General features: G+C 36.9%; 1 protein-coding gene across 1 annotated transcript in view; it reads right to left on the bottom strand.

The window, feature by feature from the left end:
• SNX31 (sorting nexin 31) overlaps positions 1–18524 on the bottom strand; it is a 78200-nt gene that overhangs the window by 14670 nt on the left and 45006 nt on the right. Inside the window, exons 9-10 of the mRNA XM_081070264.1 lie at positions 14920–15012; positions 3663–3866 (exon numbers count right to left, since the gene is read on the bottom strand). Coding sequence (XP_080926390.1) covers positions 3663–3866; positions 14920–15012 — 297 coding nt within the window. The remainder of the gene's footprint in view (positions 1–3662; positions 3867–14919; positions 15013–18524) is intronic.

Here is an 18524-nt window from a genome sequence, read left to right as displayed (position 1 = left end):
GGGTGAATTGTAAGGTATGTAAATTATATCTTGATAAAGCTATTACAAAGGAAGGGAATGATTGTGTGGTACCGGTGGAAGGACAGAAATATAGGTCAGTGGAATGGAACAAAGAATCTAGAAATAGACCCACACAAATATGCCCAACTGTTTTTTGACAAACATAGAGAAGCAATTCAATTGAGGAAAGATAGCCTTTGTAACAAACAGTGCTGGAACAATTGGACTTCCATAGGCAATAAAGGAACCTTGTTCTAAGTTTCACACCCTATGCAAAAATTAACTCAAAATGGATCATAGACAAAAATGTATAACCTATAACTATAAAACTTTTAGGAAAAAACCTAGGAAAAGAACTTCAGGATTTAGGGTTTGGTAAAGACTTGACACCAAAAATGCAATCTATGAAAGGAATAAACTGATGAATTAGACTTCATCAAAATTTTTTGTTCCATAAAATGCCTGTTAAGAGGACAAAAACCATAGAGAGAGAAACTATTTGCAAACCACATATCCAACAAAGGACTAGTATCTAGAATGTACTAAGTGCTCTCAAAACTCAACAGTAAACTAACAACCTAATTAGTAAATGGGCAAAAGATATGAAAAGACATTTCACCAAAGAAGATAGACAGATGGTAAATAACAACATGAAGAGATGTTCAGCATCATTAGCCATGAGGGAAATGCAAATTAAAATCACAGTGAAATACCATTACACACTTATCAGAATGACTAAAATAAAAAATAGTGACTATACCAAATGCTGATAAGGATGCAGAAAAACTGGATTACTCATACATTGCTGATGGGAATGTAAGTTGGAATAGCCACCCTTGAAAACAATTTGGCAGTTTCTTAAAAACTAACATGCAACTTCTATATGACCCAGCAATGCATTCCTGGGCATTTATCCCAGAGAAATGATGATCTGTGCTCAGACAGAAAAAAAAAAAAAACTATACATGAATATTTATAGGAGCTTTATTCATAATAGCTAAAACTGGATACAACCAGGTATCTTTCATTGGGTGAATGGTTACACAAATATTGGTCAGTCCATACCATGAAATACTGCTCAGCAAAGAAAAAAACCAAGTACTGATATACACCACAACCTGGATGAATTTCCAAAGAATTATGCTGAGTAAAAGGCTACATACTATAGGATTCCATTCATGTAACATTCTTTTATTTTTCTTAAGGTAATCAATTCTTTTATTTGTATTTCTACCTTCTAAAAACACTCAATTGTTATAATTCATCGTAGTCATGTTCTGTAAAGTCACTGTACACGCTGAATTACTGAATACTGAATCATAGCCCAACAGGAAATGCAGGTTTATGTCCTATGAACTCTGGTCACAACATTTTCATCAACTGACCAATACATAACCTCATTTTATGTGTGTTTCTGTTTTATTTTTAAATGGTTTTATTGAGGTATGGTTGACATACAATAAACTGCACATATTTAACGTATACAATTTTATGAGTTTAGACATACACATACATCCATGAAACCATGACCACAATCAATGTAATAAATATGTCTATCACCTCTAAAAGTTTCACATAATATTCTTGAAATGATGCACTATGGAAATGGCAGACAGATAGTGGTTGAGGAGTTAAGGAGTAGCAGTGGGAGAAAGTGGGCATAACTATAAAAGTGGACATAGCTATAAAAGGCCAACATGAGGGTGGTGATGGAAATGTTGACTCTTGATTGTATCAATGTCAATATCCTAGGTGGTGATATTGTACAATAGTTTTGCAAGATGTAATAATTGAGAAAAATAGGTAAAGAGTACACAGGATCTCTGTACCATTTCTTACAACTGCATGTGAATCTACAATTGTATCAAAATTAAAAGTTTAACTAAAAATAATGAACTGTTTAAAGCAAAAATAATTGTAATGTGGCATGAGGCTAACAATATATGTAGAGATAAAGTTTGGCAACCACTATCATAAAGGACAGAAGGGGCAAATAGAAATACACGGTTGTCATGTTTTTACACTTCTTGTGAAGTGGTATATTTGAAAGTAGACTAAAATAAGTTAAAGATGTATATTAAAAACTCTTAAATAATCATAAATAAATAAAAAAGGAATAGCAAATTTAAAAAGCCAATGGTACAAACAAGTGGAATCATAAAATAAGACAGGAAGACACTGATAAAATGCAAAAGGAATAGACAAATCCACAATTATATTTGAAAATTTTAACACTCCTTCAGTAACTGATAGAACAATTAGAGAGAACATGTAGAAGGATATAAGAGATTTGAACACTATCAACTGATTGACGTGATTGACATAATTGACATTTATAGAATAATCCACCCAGTAGCAACAGAATACACATGCTTTTCAGATGCACATGGAACATTTACTAAGATAGATGAAATTTGGGGCCTCAAAACAAATTCCTGTAAGTTCAAAAGGACTGAAATCATATGATGTATTTTCTCTCACTCTAAGAGAGAAAAAGTGAAGCAGGCAAAAAGGTTTGGAGGCTGTTGGATCCATCCACGCAGGAAATATTGAGACCAAGTGATGAGGGTGGAGAGAAAGGGAGAATTCTGAAAAATAACAAGGTTGTAGAATGCATATGTCTCCACCAGCAATTAAACATGTAAGGTAAGAGAGAGAGAAAAGTCAGAGATAATTTCAACGTTACCTGTTTGGTAATTAGGGGGTGGTAATAGAAGTCCCATTTACCAACATTGGGAACATAAGAGAAAGAACCCTAGGATGGGCATGAGAAAGGATGAGTCTGGTTTGGGGAAAGGTTGAGTTTGAGATGTCCATGGGAGACCTGCTGAAGATGTCCAGAAGGCAATAGGAAACACTGGGCCTTTTGAGAGGAGTCTGGGTAATTGATTTCAGAGAATACATAGAGGAAAGATGCTAGAAATAGAACCCCAAGAAACCAGCATTTTTGGAATTGTCAAAGGGAGACGTGGCCCACAAAAAAAGGGAGGAAGGAGAGGGAGACATCTAGTACTCTTCCAGATAAAAAATTCCTGTGGATTCTGTGGATTTAACAGATGGTAGTACAGTTGCTTTAGTAGTATTTGTCCTCTACTAGTTAACCTCAGTTTCCTGTGTAAAGTGGATATTCCCATTTAGTTCACTGAGTTATTTTAAGAATTAAATAATAGATGTGGCAGTGCCCCACACAGCACCTGGTACAAAGCATGTACTCAACAAATCCAATCATAAGGGCTTCTTTTGGAAGATGGCCATGTAGGTATGATGCCAGTGGACTTTAAGTATAATTGGCTGGTCAGCATCCAATTTCTAAGGGTAGAGATCGCGTCAGTACTAAGTATATATTAAGTGTTCTATACATGGTAGCTGTTGTTTCTGTATTCTGTTATTACTATAGCCACCCTTCAAGCAATAGAGAAGCCTATTGTTGGAAGGTGGAAAGATGGCTGTCGCTACTTCTGTGAGTGGGAAACTTATACCAAACAATAGATAAGGTTTACCAGTGCGTGACACTTACTGTGGCTTAGATGTTAGTTCACTCAAGGTAGATTCAAATGGCAACTTTGTCGCCCTAGTGTCAACATTGTCACCCCAAAACAATAGGATTTTAAATCACGAGTGGAGATGTCAAATCATGAGTAAGGCAGTGCCAAGATACTCACAAGGAAAGTGACCTGCCAGCACTTCACTCTGTTCATCTGGAAAATAATGTCCTGGGTCTGGTTATCAGGCAGGGTTATGCAGCAGCTGATCTCGTTATTGCCCACAGAAAGAATGGCCCCACAGCCCGGTTCCGGGTAGTCACAGGTACAAGGATCCAGCTGCATGTATCCATAATGCTGTACCTCCTGGGACAGCTCCAAAAACTGCTCCAAAGGAGGGTGTGGGAGATAGGAGGAAACAAAAGACCATTTGATGAAAACCTCACGTCAGAAGCTACTGCCATTCTAGGAGGACATATGGTATTAAGTTACAGTGAATGCACCTTTTTCTTCTGGACAATATGAAGGAAGACAATGTGCCCTGTGCTCTCTGACAATAAGGCCTGGGGTAGTTCGTGTTGGGTTCTAACAGGGCACAGACCATTTCTTCCTCATGGCATTACGTCTCTACTCCTGTTGCAGTGCTTGTTACATAGTGGGAATGAAAATATTGGATGTGTGAATGATAAATGAAGAAATGAGTAGAGGGAATAAACGAATGAGCAGATGTGATTCATCTCAGTAGATTATAACAGCAAAATAAACAAAAAGTACACATTTAAAATGCTGTCTTTTAAAAAACTAAGCTGAAGTCTATGTAGGAGGAAAGTAGTTCATTTTTACAGTAGTTCATTATGTGATGGTGGTATAATTGTCAAAGAAACAGATTTTGGAAATAGACACGAAATGAGAGCAAGAGTAAGTCTGCTTTCTTAATAGAGTTTCAGACAGCCCCAAGTGTCAAGGGAACACTTTTATGTGATGTTTTGAAGTTTAGATTTTCCCTCTGCTTCTGACATGACTTAAGAACAGAGGACAGCTGCAGTTCACAATTGTGGTCCCAGCATCCTATCCTGTTAATGTCTACTAAGGACTTTTCGTTCTTTTGAACAAAGTGATTATTGATGGTTGCATTTAAATAAACTGCTATCAGCTTGGTGACCTCTACCTTGTTCTTCCAGTTTTCACCATGGTCCTGCCTGCTAGTATGTGAGATGTGTGTGCACAGAGGGGAATTCTCACTTTATCAACTTTAACATATAAATTAGAAAACCACCCAGTGACAACCTGGCTCATTCCGGTTCCTTTCCTGAAGTAAGGTAACTTACACCTCCCTTTCAAGTACTACATGAAGCACTCTCTAAAAAATGCGCTGAGACACATGCAGTACCTTTGGTACAAGATGGGAGAAGTATTTGAGGCTCCTCTCCCTCCCAGCCACCTGTTGTACTAACTCATTGTGCTGTAGCCCAGACATTCCACTTAGGAGATGCATTAAGCTGCCAGGCCTCCTTTTGGGCCAGAAATGACAGGTTGTGAGTAGATGCTACCTGTGCAGGGGTGGAGTGAGGGGCTGAGTAATTCTGCCACACAAAGCACATAGTTTCATGCTCTTCCTACAAAAGTTTCTTATTTATTATATAGTATAAATCTTTAATTGTTTAATAACACTTCAAAAGTTGTAATAAACTTTTAGCTGCAATGCTCTAAAAGAGATGAAAACTTTTTGTTTAATTAAATATTAAGCTGCATTTCACAAGAAATTTGGTGATGAATAAGTAACTTGTTTAAAATACTTGCTGGCATTTGCCATTCAGCAAAAGGGTGCAGTCATATTACTGATTGCATGAAAACCAGAAGACAGAAATCTGCAAGGATTATCTACTTGAAAATAGTTTTCTTAAGAAGACTGTGGGGCACCCCCATTCAAGACCCCCGACCCTTTACTTTTAATATGCTATCCTCTTTATAAAACTCAAAAAAAAAGGAAAAAAGACCATATCTGGAAAAGATAATTTAACATGTGTAACTGCAGTAGGTATGTTTATATATTTTCATTTAGATCAGGGGTTTCCAAATGTTTCTGTGGAGCCACATAGTAAATATTTTCCATTTTGCAGGCATATAGTTTCTATTGCAACTACTCACCTCTGTAGCTCTAGCACAAAAGTAGCATTGGACAATACTCAAGTGATTGAGCATAGCTGTGTGCCAATAAAATTTTATTTACAAATACAGTTGCCCATACACCATAGTTAGCCTATTTGATTTAGATAAAATGACTGCTTCTTTAAATGAATTTCACTCATTTTCAGTTCTGAGTTTTTTTGTATATGTACATAAAGTAAAGCAATAGTTGCTAATGTGTTGGCTCCATTAGCAGAAGAATTTCACCAACATTTAAATAATGCTGGTGTTATAGCAGTATCTTTAGATGCTTCAAGAGAAAATCACTTAATTTGAATAATGATTCAATGTTTTTTCAGATAGTAAAACACTCACACACACCCTGTCCCCAAGCAGTGTGTATGACTCAAACAAGCCATATTTTAACAGAAGAAATGGACTCTGCTTCATTGTGTTGTCTTTTTTTATTCTTTACACTTAGTCAGTGTTCACCACTAAAGTATTGATTTTGAACAAAATGCAAAGAAAATTTAGAGGACTGAATTTAGAAAACAAATTGATGCATGTGAAGTTTTTAAAAGACCACCATAAAAATAGTATCATAAAGACTTCTGGTCAAGATGGAGGAGTAGATAAATACTGTGTTTGCCTCCACCCATGAAAATTACAACTAAACTACAGAACAACTATCATGAAGAACCACCTGAAGACTAGCTGAACAGAAATCCTACAATTAAGGATATAAAGAAGCCACAAGACTGGTAGGAAGAGTGAAGATGCAGAATGGGCTGGTCCCACATCACATGTGGGGGTTAAAAATTAGGAGGAATATATCAGCTGCAGAAGTCACCCCTGAGAATTAAGGGATACCAGTTTCACACCGGCTCCCCAGCCCAGAGTTCCAGGGCCAGGAAAAGAAGTCCTCATGACTTCTGCCTGTGAAAACCAGTGGGGATTGTGGCTGAATGAGACAAAGGGATGCTGGAGATCCAGACATTCCTCTTAAAGGGCCCATACATGGACTTACTTGCTGAGGGATTCCAGAACTGGGACAGGAGCTCAAAGGGCATTGAGGAAATACAGGGAGGAACTGAAATGTCTGGTTTCAGAGTGAGGGCTGGAAAGACAGCTTTCTTTCAGACAGAAGTGCTGGCAGATGCCATTGTTCCTTGGTTGAGTCCTCCCACTACAGAGCCTGCAGGCACAGGTAGGCACCAAATCTGAGTCTCCATCAAACCTGGCTAACACCATTCACCCAGCCCTGGTGATTCCCTGAAACACTGCCTTACCCAATTTGTGGGACCACCTAAGCCTCTTCCAGCAGTTTTTCCACACAAATAGCCTGACTTGGCTCATTCCGTGGACTTTCTAACATTTCTCAAACATTCACAACCCCCAAACAAGCAGCAGCTGGCTTAGGCATGCCCATAACTCTTGGTGAGTGGCCCCAAGCTCAGCACCAGTGGCAGCCAGCCTCCTAGTTCTCAGCTTAGCTCTTCCAGGTGCCTCCAAGTCTAGCACAAGTGGCAACCATCTACAGATCACTTTGTAGCTCATACCAAATGGCACCAGACTGGGCACACGCAGTGGCTGACCTTGGCCTGTACCAGAGCCCCTACCAAGAGGTCCCAGAAACCAACACACTCAGTGACCAGCTTCAGACCACACCAGACAACCACCTTACCACCTCCATAAACGACACACCCAAAGGGTAAAGTAGGCAGGCACCACTGTCCCACTAAAGTGAATCCTAATCTGTGGGGTCACCCCTGCACAACAGCCCCTCTACTCTAGTCACAGTCATTCCTCACAACCAAACATCCAGAGAGTCAATTCCTCCCAATAACATGCCAACAGCAATCAACATTCAACTACAATTGGAGGACGCACACAAACTACACAAGGGACATACCTAGAGCACCTGGCTCAGGTGTCTAGGGAGACTATGCCACTGGCCCACTCAGGACATCTATCAAATTAGTCCACTCTACCAAGACCAGGAGATATAGCAGATTTGCCTAATACATAGAAACAAACGCAGAGAGTCAGTCAAAATGGGGAGACAAAGAAGCATGTCCCAAATCAAAGAGCAGAACAAAAACTCTAGAAAAACAATGAAACAAAATGGATACAAGCAATCTACTAGTTGCAGGATTCAAAACACTGGTTATCAGGATGATCAATGAACTTAGGGGAAGAGTAGATGAACTCAGTGAAAACTTCAACTGTGAGATAGGAGACATAAAAATGGAGATAAAAAACATAAAAAATAACCAGTCAGAAATGAAATCAATAGTAGATTAGATGAAGCAGAGGCTTAAATCAGTAATTTTTAAACACAAGAAAGCAAAAATCACCTAATCAGAACAGCAAAAAGAAAAAAGAATACAAAAAAATGAGGAGAGTTTAACGGGCCTCTGGGACCACACCAAGTGAAACAGCATAGGGGTACCAGAAGAAGAAAAGGGAGAGCAAGAAATGTAAAACCTATTTGAAGAAATAATGATGGAAAACTTCCCTAAACTGGTGAAGGAAATAAACATACAAGCCCAGGAAGTGCAGAGTCCCAAAAAATATGAACCCAAAGAGGCCGACCCCAAGACACATAATTAAAATACCAAAGGTTAAAGACAAAGAGAAAATCTTAAAAGCAGCAAGAGAAAAACAGTTAGTTACCTAAAGGGAGTTCCCATAAGACTGCCAGCTGATTTCTCAACAGAAACTTTGCAGGCCAGAAGGATTGGAACGAAATATTCAAAGTAATAAAAAGCAAAGGACCTACAACAAAGATTGTAATACCCTGCAGGGCTCTCATTTAAAATTGAAGGAGAGATAAAGAGCTTCAAAGACAAGAAAAAGCTAAAGGAATTCATTACCACCAAGCCAGTATTACAAGAAATGTTAAAAGGACTTATTTAAGAAGAAGGGAGAAAACAAACAAATCAAAGAAGATCAAAAGTATGAAAAAAATGGCAATGACTATGTATCTATCCATTATCACTTTAAATGTAAATATATTAAGTGCTCCAATCAAAAGACATAGGGTAGCTAAATGGATAAGAAAACAAGACCCATGCATATGTTGACAACAGACCCACCTCAGATCTAAAGATACACATAGATTGAAAGTAAAGAGATGGAAAAAGATATTTCACACAAATGGAAATGAGTAAAAATCTGGATTAGCAATACTTATATCGGACAAAATAGACTTTGAAACTAAGGCTACAATAAGAAACAAAGAAGGACATTACATGATAAAAGAATCAATCCAACAAGAGTACCTAACCCTAGTAAACATCTATGTACCCAACATAGGAGCACCTAAATATATAAAACAAATATTGACTGACATAAAGGCAGAGATCGACAGTAACACGATCATAGTAGTGTACTTTAAAACCTCCATTGACACCAATGGACAGATCTTCCAGACAGAAAATTATCAAGGAAACAGTGGCCTTAAATGACACAGTAGACCACATTAATTTAATGTATATTCTTAGAACATTTTACTCCAAAGCAGCAGAATATACGTTCAAGTGCACATGGAACATTTTCTAAGATAGATCATATTTGAGGCCACAAAATAAATCTCAATAAGAAAAGACCACAATAGTATGAAACTAGAAATCAATTACAAGAAAAAAACTGAAAAAACACAAACACATGGAGGTTAAATAACATGCTAGTAAATAATGAATAGGTCAATGAGAACAAGGAATAAATCAAAAGATCCCTTGAGATAAATGAAAATGAAAACACAATGACACGAAATCTATGGGACACAATGAAAACAGTCCTAAGAGGCAAATTCATAACAATGCAAGCCTACCTAAAGAAAACAAAAAAAAAATCTCAAATAAACAATCTAACTTTACACCTAATGGAACTGGAAAAAGAACAGCGAACAAAGCCTAAAGTGAGTACAAGGAAGGAAATAATAATGATCACAGCAGGAATAAATGAAGTAGAAGCTTACACAACAATAGAAAAGGTCAATTTTCAGAGCTGGTTTTTTGAAAGATAAACAAAATCAACAAACCTTTAACCAGACTCATCAAGAAAAAAAGAGATAAATAAATAAAATAAAAAATAAATTTAAATAAAATAAATTTTAATAAAATAAAAAATGAATGCAAAGAAGTGAAATGGACACCACAGAAATATAAAAAAAAATTTAAGAAAATTTTATGAGCAACTATATGCCAAAAAATTGGACAATCTGGAAGATATGGATAAATTCCTAGGATTAGACAATCTTCCAAGGGTGAATCAAGAAGAAACAGAAAATCTGAACCAACCAATTACTACTAATGGAATTGAATTAGTAATCAACAAGCTCTCAACAAACAAAAGTCCAGGACCAGAGAGCTTCATAGGTGAATTTTACCAAACATTCAAAAAAAAAAAAAGTTAACACCTGTTCTTCTCAAACTATTCCAAAAAATTGAAGAAAAGGGAAGGCTCCCAAGTTCACTTCATGAGGCCGCCATTCCCTGATTCCAAACCCAGACAAAGAAATTACAAAAAAAAAAAAAAAAAAAGGAAAGAAAATTATAGCCCAATATCCCTAATGAACAGAGATGCAAAAGTCCTCAACAAAATGTTAGCACACTGATTTCAGCAAGACATTAAAAGGATCATACATCACAAACAAGTAGGATTCATTCCTGGTATGAAAGGTTGGTTTGATATATGCAAATCAATGTGATACACCACATAAAGAAAAAGAAAAATCATATTGTCATATCAATAGATGCAGAAAAAAACCTTTGATAAAATCCAGCATCCATTTATAATAAAAACTCTCAACAAAGTGGGAATAGAGGGAATGTACTTCAACATAATAAAGGCCTTATATGAAAAACCCACAGCTAACATCATATTCAATGGTGAAAAACTGAAAGAAAGCATTTTCCTTAAGATCAGGAACAAACCACTTTCACCACTTTTATTCAACATAGTATTGGAAGTCCTAGCCACAGCAATCTGACAAGAAAAAGGAATAAAAGGCATCCAAATTAGATAGGAAATAGTAAAACCCATTATTTGCAGATGACCTGAAACTATATATAGAGAGGACCCTAAAGATTCTAAAAAAATTAAAATCCATTAGAACTGATAAATTAATTCAGTAATGTAGCAGGATACAAAATTAATATTCAGAAATAGGTTGTTTTTATACAACAATAATAAATATCAGAAAGAGAAATTAATAAACCAATATCATTTATAAATGCACCAAGAAAATACCTAGGAATAAATTTAACCAAGGAGGCAAAAGATCTGTATTTGGAAAATTATAAGACATTGAAGAGAGAAATTAATGAAGATACAAATAAATGGAAGCACATACTCTGCTTATAGATGGAAAGATTTAACATCATTAAAATGTCTATAGTACCCAACACAATGTATAGATTCAAGGCATCCCTATCAAAATACCAATGGCATTTTTCACAGAACTAGAACAAATAGTCCTGGAATTTATATGGAACCCAGAAGACCCTGAATAGACCCAGTAATCTTGAAAAATAAGAACAAAGTTGGAGGTGTCACATTACTTGATGTCAAACTATACTACAAGGCTATAGTGATCAAAACAGCATGGTACGGGCATAAAAACAGACACACAGATCAAAGAAAGAGATAATAGTGCTCAGAAATATGCCCATATGGTCATTTAATCTATGACAAAGGAGGCAATAATATACAATGGAGTAAAGACAATCCATTCAATAAATGGTGTTGGGAAAACTGGACAGATACATGCAAAAAAATGAAACTGGACCATCTTACACCATATAGAAAATACACTCAAAATGAATGAAACACTTAAATGTAAGACCTGAAACCATAAAACTAGAAGAAAACACAGGCAGTCAACTCTCTTGACACTCCTGTTAGTAATGTTTTTTCTGATATCTCTCCTTGGGAAAGGGAATCAAAAGAAAAAAAAAAAGTAGGACTACAACAAACTAAAAAGCTTTTTGCACAGCAAAGGAAACCATTAACAAAGCAAAAGGGCAACCTGGTGAATGGGAGAAGATATTTGCCAATGATACATCCAATAAGGGGTTAATAAGCAAAATTTATAAAAAGATCATACAACTTGACACCAAAATAACCAACAATCCAATTTAAAAATGGGCAGAGAGCCTAAATAGACATTTCTCCAAAGAAGACATACACATGGCCAATAGACATGAAAATATACTCAACATCACTAATCAACAGAGAAAAGCAAATTAGAACCACAATGAGATATAACCTGATACCTGTCAAAATGGCTATCGTCAATACATCAACAAACATCAAGTGTTGGTGAGTATACTGAGAAAAGGGAACCCTCATGCACTATTGGTGGTACTGTAAATTAGTGCAGCCACTATGGAAAACAGTATGGAGTTTCCTCAAAAAATTAAAAATAGAACTACCTTATGACCCAGCAATTCCACTCCTGGATATTTATCCAAAGAAATCCAAAACACTAATTTGAAAAGACATATGCACCCCTGTGTTTACTGCAGCATTATTCACAATAGCCAAGATATGGAAACAACTCAAATGCCCATCAATAGGCGATTGGATAAAGAAATTGTAGTATATGTATATATGGAGTATTTTTCTGCCATAAAAAAAGAATGAAATCTTACCATTTGCAACAATATGGATGGACCTTAAGAGTATTATCTAAGATAAGTCAGAGTTAGAAAGACCAAATGATCTCACTTATATGTGAAATCTCAAGAACAGAATAAACAAGCATACAAAACAGAAACAGACTCATGGATATAGAGAATAAACTGATGGTTGCTAGTAGGGAAAGAGATTGAGGGCTGGATAAGAGAGATGAAGCGATTATAAAGTACAAATTGGTAGTTACAAAATACTCATGGGGATATAAAATACAGAGTGGGAAATATAGTCACTAATATTGTAAAAACTATGTATGTATAGTGTCAGATGAGTACTATACTTATTGGGAGTATCCCTTCATGAATTATATAAATGCCTAACCACTATGCTGTACACCTGAAACTAATATACAATAATACTGAATATCAACTATAATTTAAAAATATGTAGTCATGGAACTACAGCATAGGGAATATAGTCAATGGGATTGTAACAGCTATGTATGGTGTCAGACGGGTAGTAGACTTGTGGGGTTATAACTTTGTGAGGTGTGTAAACGTCTAATCATTATGTTGTTTTCGTACACCTGGAACTAATAAACAAAAAGAATATAATTAACATTTAAAAAAAAACCAAAACCCTTATATATGTTGCCTACAAGAGACTCACTTCAGATCAAAAGACACACAGACTGAGAGTAAAGGGATGGGACAATGATATTTCATGAAAATGAAAACAAACAAACAAAAAAATCTGGGGTAGCAATACTTATACCAGACAAAATAGACTTTAAAACAAAGGCTATATAACAAGAGACAAAGAAAGACCCAATAATTCCACTTCTTTGTGTATTTATCCGAAGAAACCCAAAACGCTAATTCAAGGGAAACATGTGCACCTGTATGTTCATTGCAGCATTGTTTACGATGGCCAAGATGTGGAGGCAGCCTGGGTGTCTGTCGATGGTTGAACGTATAAAGAGGAGGTGGTACATATACATATATATGTATGTATATATATAATGGAATATTACTCAGCCATAAAAAGGGATGAAATCTTGCCATCTACAACAACATGGATGAACCTACAGGGTATTGTGCTAAGTGAAATAAGTCAGGCAGAGAAAGACAAAAACCATATGATTGCCCTTAAATGTGGAATCTAAAAAACAAAATAAGTGAACAAAACAGAAACAGACTCATAGATACAGAGAACATTTTGATGGCTGCCAGATGGGAGGGGTGTTGGGGGGATGGGTGAAAATGGAGATGGGATTAAGATGTGCAAAATGCGTTATATACAGTCATTGGTATGTAAAGTACAGCATAGGGAATATAGTCAATAACACTTTAATAACTATCTATTGTATCAGATGGGTACTAGACTTATCAAGGTGATTACTTTGTAAGTTATATAAATGTCTAATCACTATGTTGTACACTTGAAAATAATATAATATTGTATGTCACTTGTAATCAAAAATAAAAAATTATTTAAAAGAATAAAAATTTTAAAAATAGTATTATAAAATCAGATAAAATAGTCATCATGGAAAATTTGTTTTGTGGCAAAAATACAAATTTTGTTAGAGCATAGCAGTATGGTTAAAACCAATATTCTTACTAAATGAAAAAGTTTATAGAGCATAAATGTCCTTAGAAGTGGTAATTGTATCCAAAGTAGCAGCAATATTCTAGCCATCAAAATAGATGCTGTAGGGATGGCCGGTTAGCTTAGTTGGGTAGCGCGTGGTGCTAATAACACCAAGGTTGCCAGTTCAATGCCCACATGGGCTACTGGGAACCGCGCCCTCCATAAAAGAAAAAAAATAGAAGCTGTAATTGTAAAAGTTTACAAACACGCAGAGAAATTGAACTCCAAAACTTCTGTGACAAAGCTATGATGGAATACCAAGGAGGAGAATATACTAAATCATGGCAGTATGTGCTTTTTCCTTTTCTTCCCCCAGGCTCATCAGTAAAATATCAGAGTGAATATTTTAGTGGTGAATAATGGCAAAGTCTTAAAGAATAAAAAAAGACAACACAATGAAACAGAGGCCATCTCTTCTGTTAGAATATGCCTTGTTTGTCAGACTTGCATGTACTTCTTGGGGGCAGAGGTGTGTGAGTTGGCACCATCTTCACAAAGTTTTAAAAATGGCTGTTTAGAAATATATTCTAAAGAATAATAGAATGTGTACTCAAAGACAGAGGATGCAGCTGCAGTGTGTAGGCAACTTCAGCCAGGAACCATACCAGGTGTTGGGTATGGTTACATTATTAGACACAGTCCTGAGCCTCCTGGCGCTCGCTGCCAAAGTGATTTATAGCAGCAACAGCTGGAAACAACCTGACTTTCAATCTCAGGAAACTGGTTAGCTACATGATAACAAAACATAAAACGGAATACGCTGTGGTCATTAAAAATGTTGAGGGTCTGTATTAATTCACTTGATAAAGGATTTACAATATGTTGTATTTTTTGGATTCTTTAAACAAAAAAGTCTTTATTAATTTTATAATCAGAAAAATCAATGAAAGTATTCTCGTTGCTTTAAAAGAGTCCCATGTTTAGTGCTTGATGGGCTTATAAATTACCAACAGCTCAATTCCAATATGTTTAACTCCCTTCCAAGGGATTTCTTTGGGTGCAATATTTGATTCACCTTTGTTTGGTTGTCTTCTTTCTGGAGAGCCTCTAATTTCTGCCTCTGCAACTGGGTTGGTTTGGCCCATTCTTTTTCAATGTCTTGTATTGCCTTAAAACGACATAAGTTGTAAAATTAGCAACTTAACAGAAATGAATTACTCTGACAAAAATGTACTCGTGTATGAAAGGCTATAAAAAACAGACCCAAGAGGACCTAGTATGTCCTAAAAGTTACTTTTTAAATTAGTGGGTATAGAAAGATTGTTCAATGGTTTGGGGACAGCCGGCAGCACTAGAGAAAGAAAATAAAGTTAGCTCTTTTCCCACACCACCCAATCAAATAATTTCAGATACATTAAACATCTAAGTGTAAAAAACACCATAAAAGATCCAGAAGAAAATAAAGGTTAATATTTTTATCTGATCTTGAGATAGGTAATATCTTTTTAAGATAAAAATACAAAATGTCACAACGAAAGAATATATAATACATGAAATATAAAACATCTGCACATAAAAACCACTAAGAACAAAACTAAGAAGTAAATGGCAAACCAAGGAAAATGACTGTATCCTATGTAGCAAAGAGTTAATATTATTTCCATAAAGAAATAGGAAAAAATGTCCTAATAGAAAACATCCCTAATAGAAAAATGGACAGAGGCTATGTATTGGCAATTGACAAAAATGAATTCCAAGTGACAAACATGCATATATATTTAACCTCACTAGTAATCAAACAACTTTTTTTCCCCTCTCAACTTGGCAGAGACTAAAGAATATATAATATTCAGGGTTGGAAACAGGAAGCTTCATATAGAATTGGTACAATTGAAATTGGTACAATTAGCCTGCCCTGCTTTTATTTATCATGCTTTGAAACGGTTTTCCATTGGTCTCAATTAGACTGTTAACCCCTCCAGGAAAGACCCTGTGTCCTTCACCTCAGTGTGGCTTGTCCAACATCTTACATACAGCAACATGCAATAATTCTTTGCTAATTATCAGGTGCTTACTCATACCTTAGTCTCAACATAAATCTATATATTTCATCCCTCAGTGATATTGGCAGGTTTTACCTTATCTCTACGAGGAGAATGAAAAGCTGAATAAATTTTTGACATTGCTGTTTAGAGAGAAAATGAGATGAGTTTAGAGAGAAGAAAAATAACTAATATTTACTGAGAACCTGTTTTAGATAGGATTTCTCAGTTACTTTTTCCAAACTATTATGTAAGGTAGGAAAATTACCTCATTTTATACATGGGTAAATTAAGATCTAGAGAGTTTAGGACTTTCAAGATGACCCAGCAAGTTGTCGCAAAGTTGGATTAAAACCCAGATCTGACCACTACACCAGGCCATCCTATCCCTTCCCAAGCCACTGAATTCTTGCCACATAAGAGCTACTCAACCCAAGACTTTCTTCTTGTTGCCAACTGTTCTCAAAACTGAACCTTGACACCACACTAGAATAGATTCCGCATGGGTGTGAAGAATTAAACACCATTTTCTGTCCTGAATTCTTCTTGCGGTCAGAGTCCTGTAAGGGCGGTTAGCTCAAGGCAGCGATGTCTGAGAGAAAGCCTAGCTAAATAAAGAAGGTAAACAGCAATCATGGCAGTAAGTCCTAACCGAAGACACATCAATAATCATTAGGGCACCTGGGACTCAAACAGATATTTAAATGTCCTATAGGAGAGGAAACATAACTGTTTTTCTTTCACTACGTTTGAAAATATTTTACCCTGATGAAACGTAGGCCCAGAACTGACCAAGCCTTCAATATGAGTTCACAAGTCATCGCTCAAATGCATTATATACAGCACCTCCCTCCAGATGAGGAAATCAAGTTTAGACAAATGTCTCTACTTAGTTATGTGGTTCCCCAAAGACTGGCTGATGGAGACTCACACAGAACCGAATTTTTCAAACCATGTGAAATTGCATAAGTCATGGTTTTCATGAGCTTCAATCACACATACGCTAGTGCTCTCTGCAGAGAGTACAATAGTGAGAAATAGAAAACATGTGCCTCTTTAAACAAGGCATCAGCCACTTGGCCTCAGCTGGTTGAAGCATGGCTGAGCAAGGCCAGGGATGTGTGATCAGCTTGGTGGGCCGTGAACAAGGGCACCGGGCCACGGGGGTATTAGGAGGCTAATGAGCAGCCCACAGTCCCCTCACCAAGCCAGGGGCCCTGCCTGGATGAAGGGCCACTTTTTTCAAACTTGCACAAAGTTACCATACGGGCACTGATGAAATACAGGCCCAGAATAGACCAAGCCTTCAGTATTTTTGAGAAAACCCCCAAATTTATAATTTTATATGCAATCTTGCATTTTGTTAATGTCAGTAAAATTTTTAAAAAGAAGAAGAAAAGAAACACATTGTGGGAATTCACTTGATCCTGGACATCACTGGACACATCTGCTTTAGAAAAATCAGAAGCGTAGGCCTTAATAGTCATATATGATAGCACCGTTATTTATCAGTACTCATAAGAACTTTTGCATTAACGCTTTAAAGGGATGATTGTTCCTCACTCCTTCACATATCCCAGGCACCCCGGACACAGCCTCTGCCCTTGGCAATTCAGAGTCTAGCTAGGGAGATACATATGTGAGCCAGTATTTACAATGCTAGGTAAGAAGCATCAGAATAGGGGGTTTAAACAAAACACATGACAGCAGAGGAGGGAGGCATTTTCTTTTGGGAGGAGCCAAGGAAGGCTTCCCAAAGAAGACAGCGATTTGGGGTCTCTCCCTCCCTCCACAGGGGTATTAGGACGCTAATGGGCAGCCCACAGTCCCGCTGACCTTGGGCCTCTTTTGATTTCTCAGAACCTCCCCTCAGATTCAGGGAATACTAATGATGACGATGGTAATGGCACAGGTTATTGTGACCTCACCTCCAACTTTTTGAAGACTTTGCCAGGCAAAGAGCTAAGGTTTGAATAACAGACTACTGAAGCTGTGAGAAAACTTAGGGCCTGTTAGCTCCACCTCACTGCTTAACAGGTTGTAGTTCTAGTTCCAGAAGGAAGAAGTGTCTGGGCCAAGGCCACATGGAGAAAGAGCCAGTGGCGGAGCAAGGGACAGATTCATCTTTGAAACTGCAATTCAATATGCTTTCCACAAACCCTCTTTTTTCCAGCTATTATATAAGCAGAGGAAATACCATCCATTCTCCCTGGGGTGCAATTCTGTAACTAAGACAGATAAAAATCATATTACGATGCTGGCCGTTCCTACCTCTCACCACAATGTGACCCTGGAAACCATGCCACAACGACCCTATTTCCCACAGGAACAATATTAGAATTAGGTAACGCATTCTCAACCAAGGATGTCCTAGCAAATAAACCATATATAAATGTAGTCACACAACAGCCTAGCCAACTGTCTCCCCGTGTCTTTCCTTAAGGAAAGAAGAGTCTGTGAGATTGTACCTTTCTGGGACTCTGTTCCGTCCTTGTGTTTACACCTTATGTCTCTCTGTCTGGTCTCCAAAAGATGGTTTGCAGCCAAAGACGGGTAAGATATCTCACGGGAGATACAATCTAAGCCAGGCAGAACTGAGTGGGAACCCCCAATGAGCTGCCTTAGAAAGATATGGGAA

This window comes from Rhinolophus hipposideros (genome assembly GCF_964194185.1).
Source record: "Rhinolophus hipposideros genome assembly, chromosome: 13".
NCBI lineage: Eukaryota > Metazoa > Chordata > Mammalia > Chiroptera > Rhinolophidae > Rhinolophus > Rhinolophus hipposideros.
Note: the sequence above shows the minus strand (reverse complement) of the source record. Positions and strands in the feature narration are given on the sequence as shown.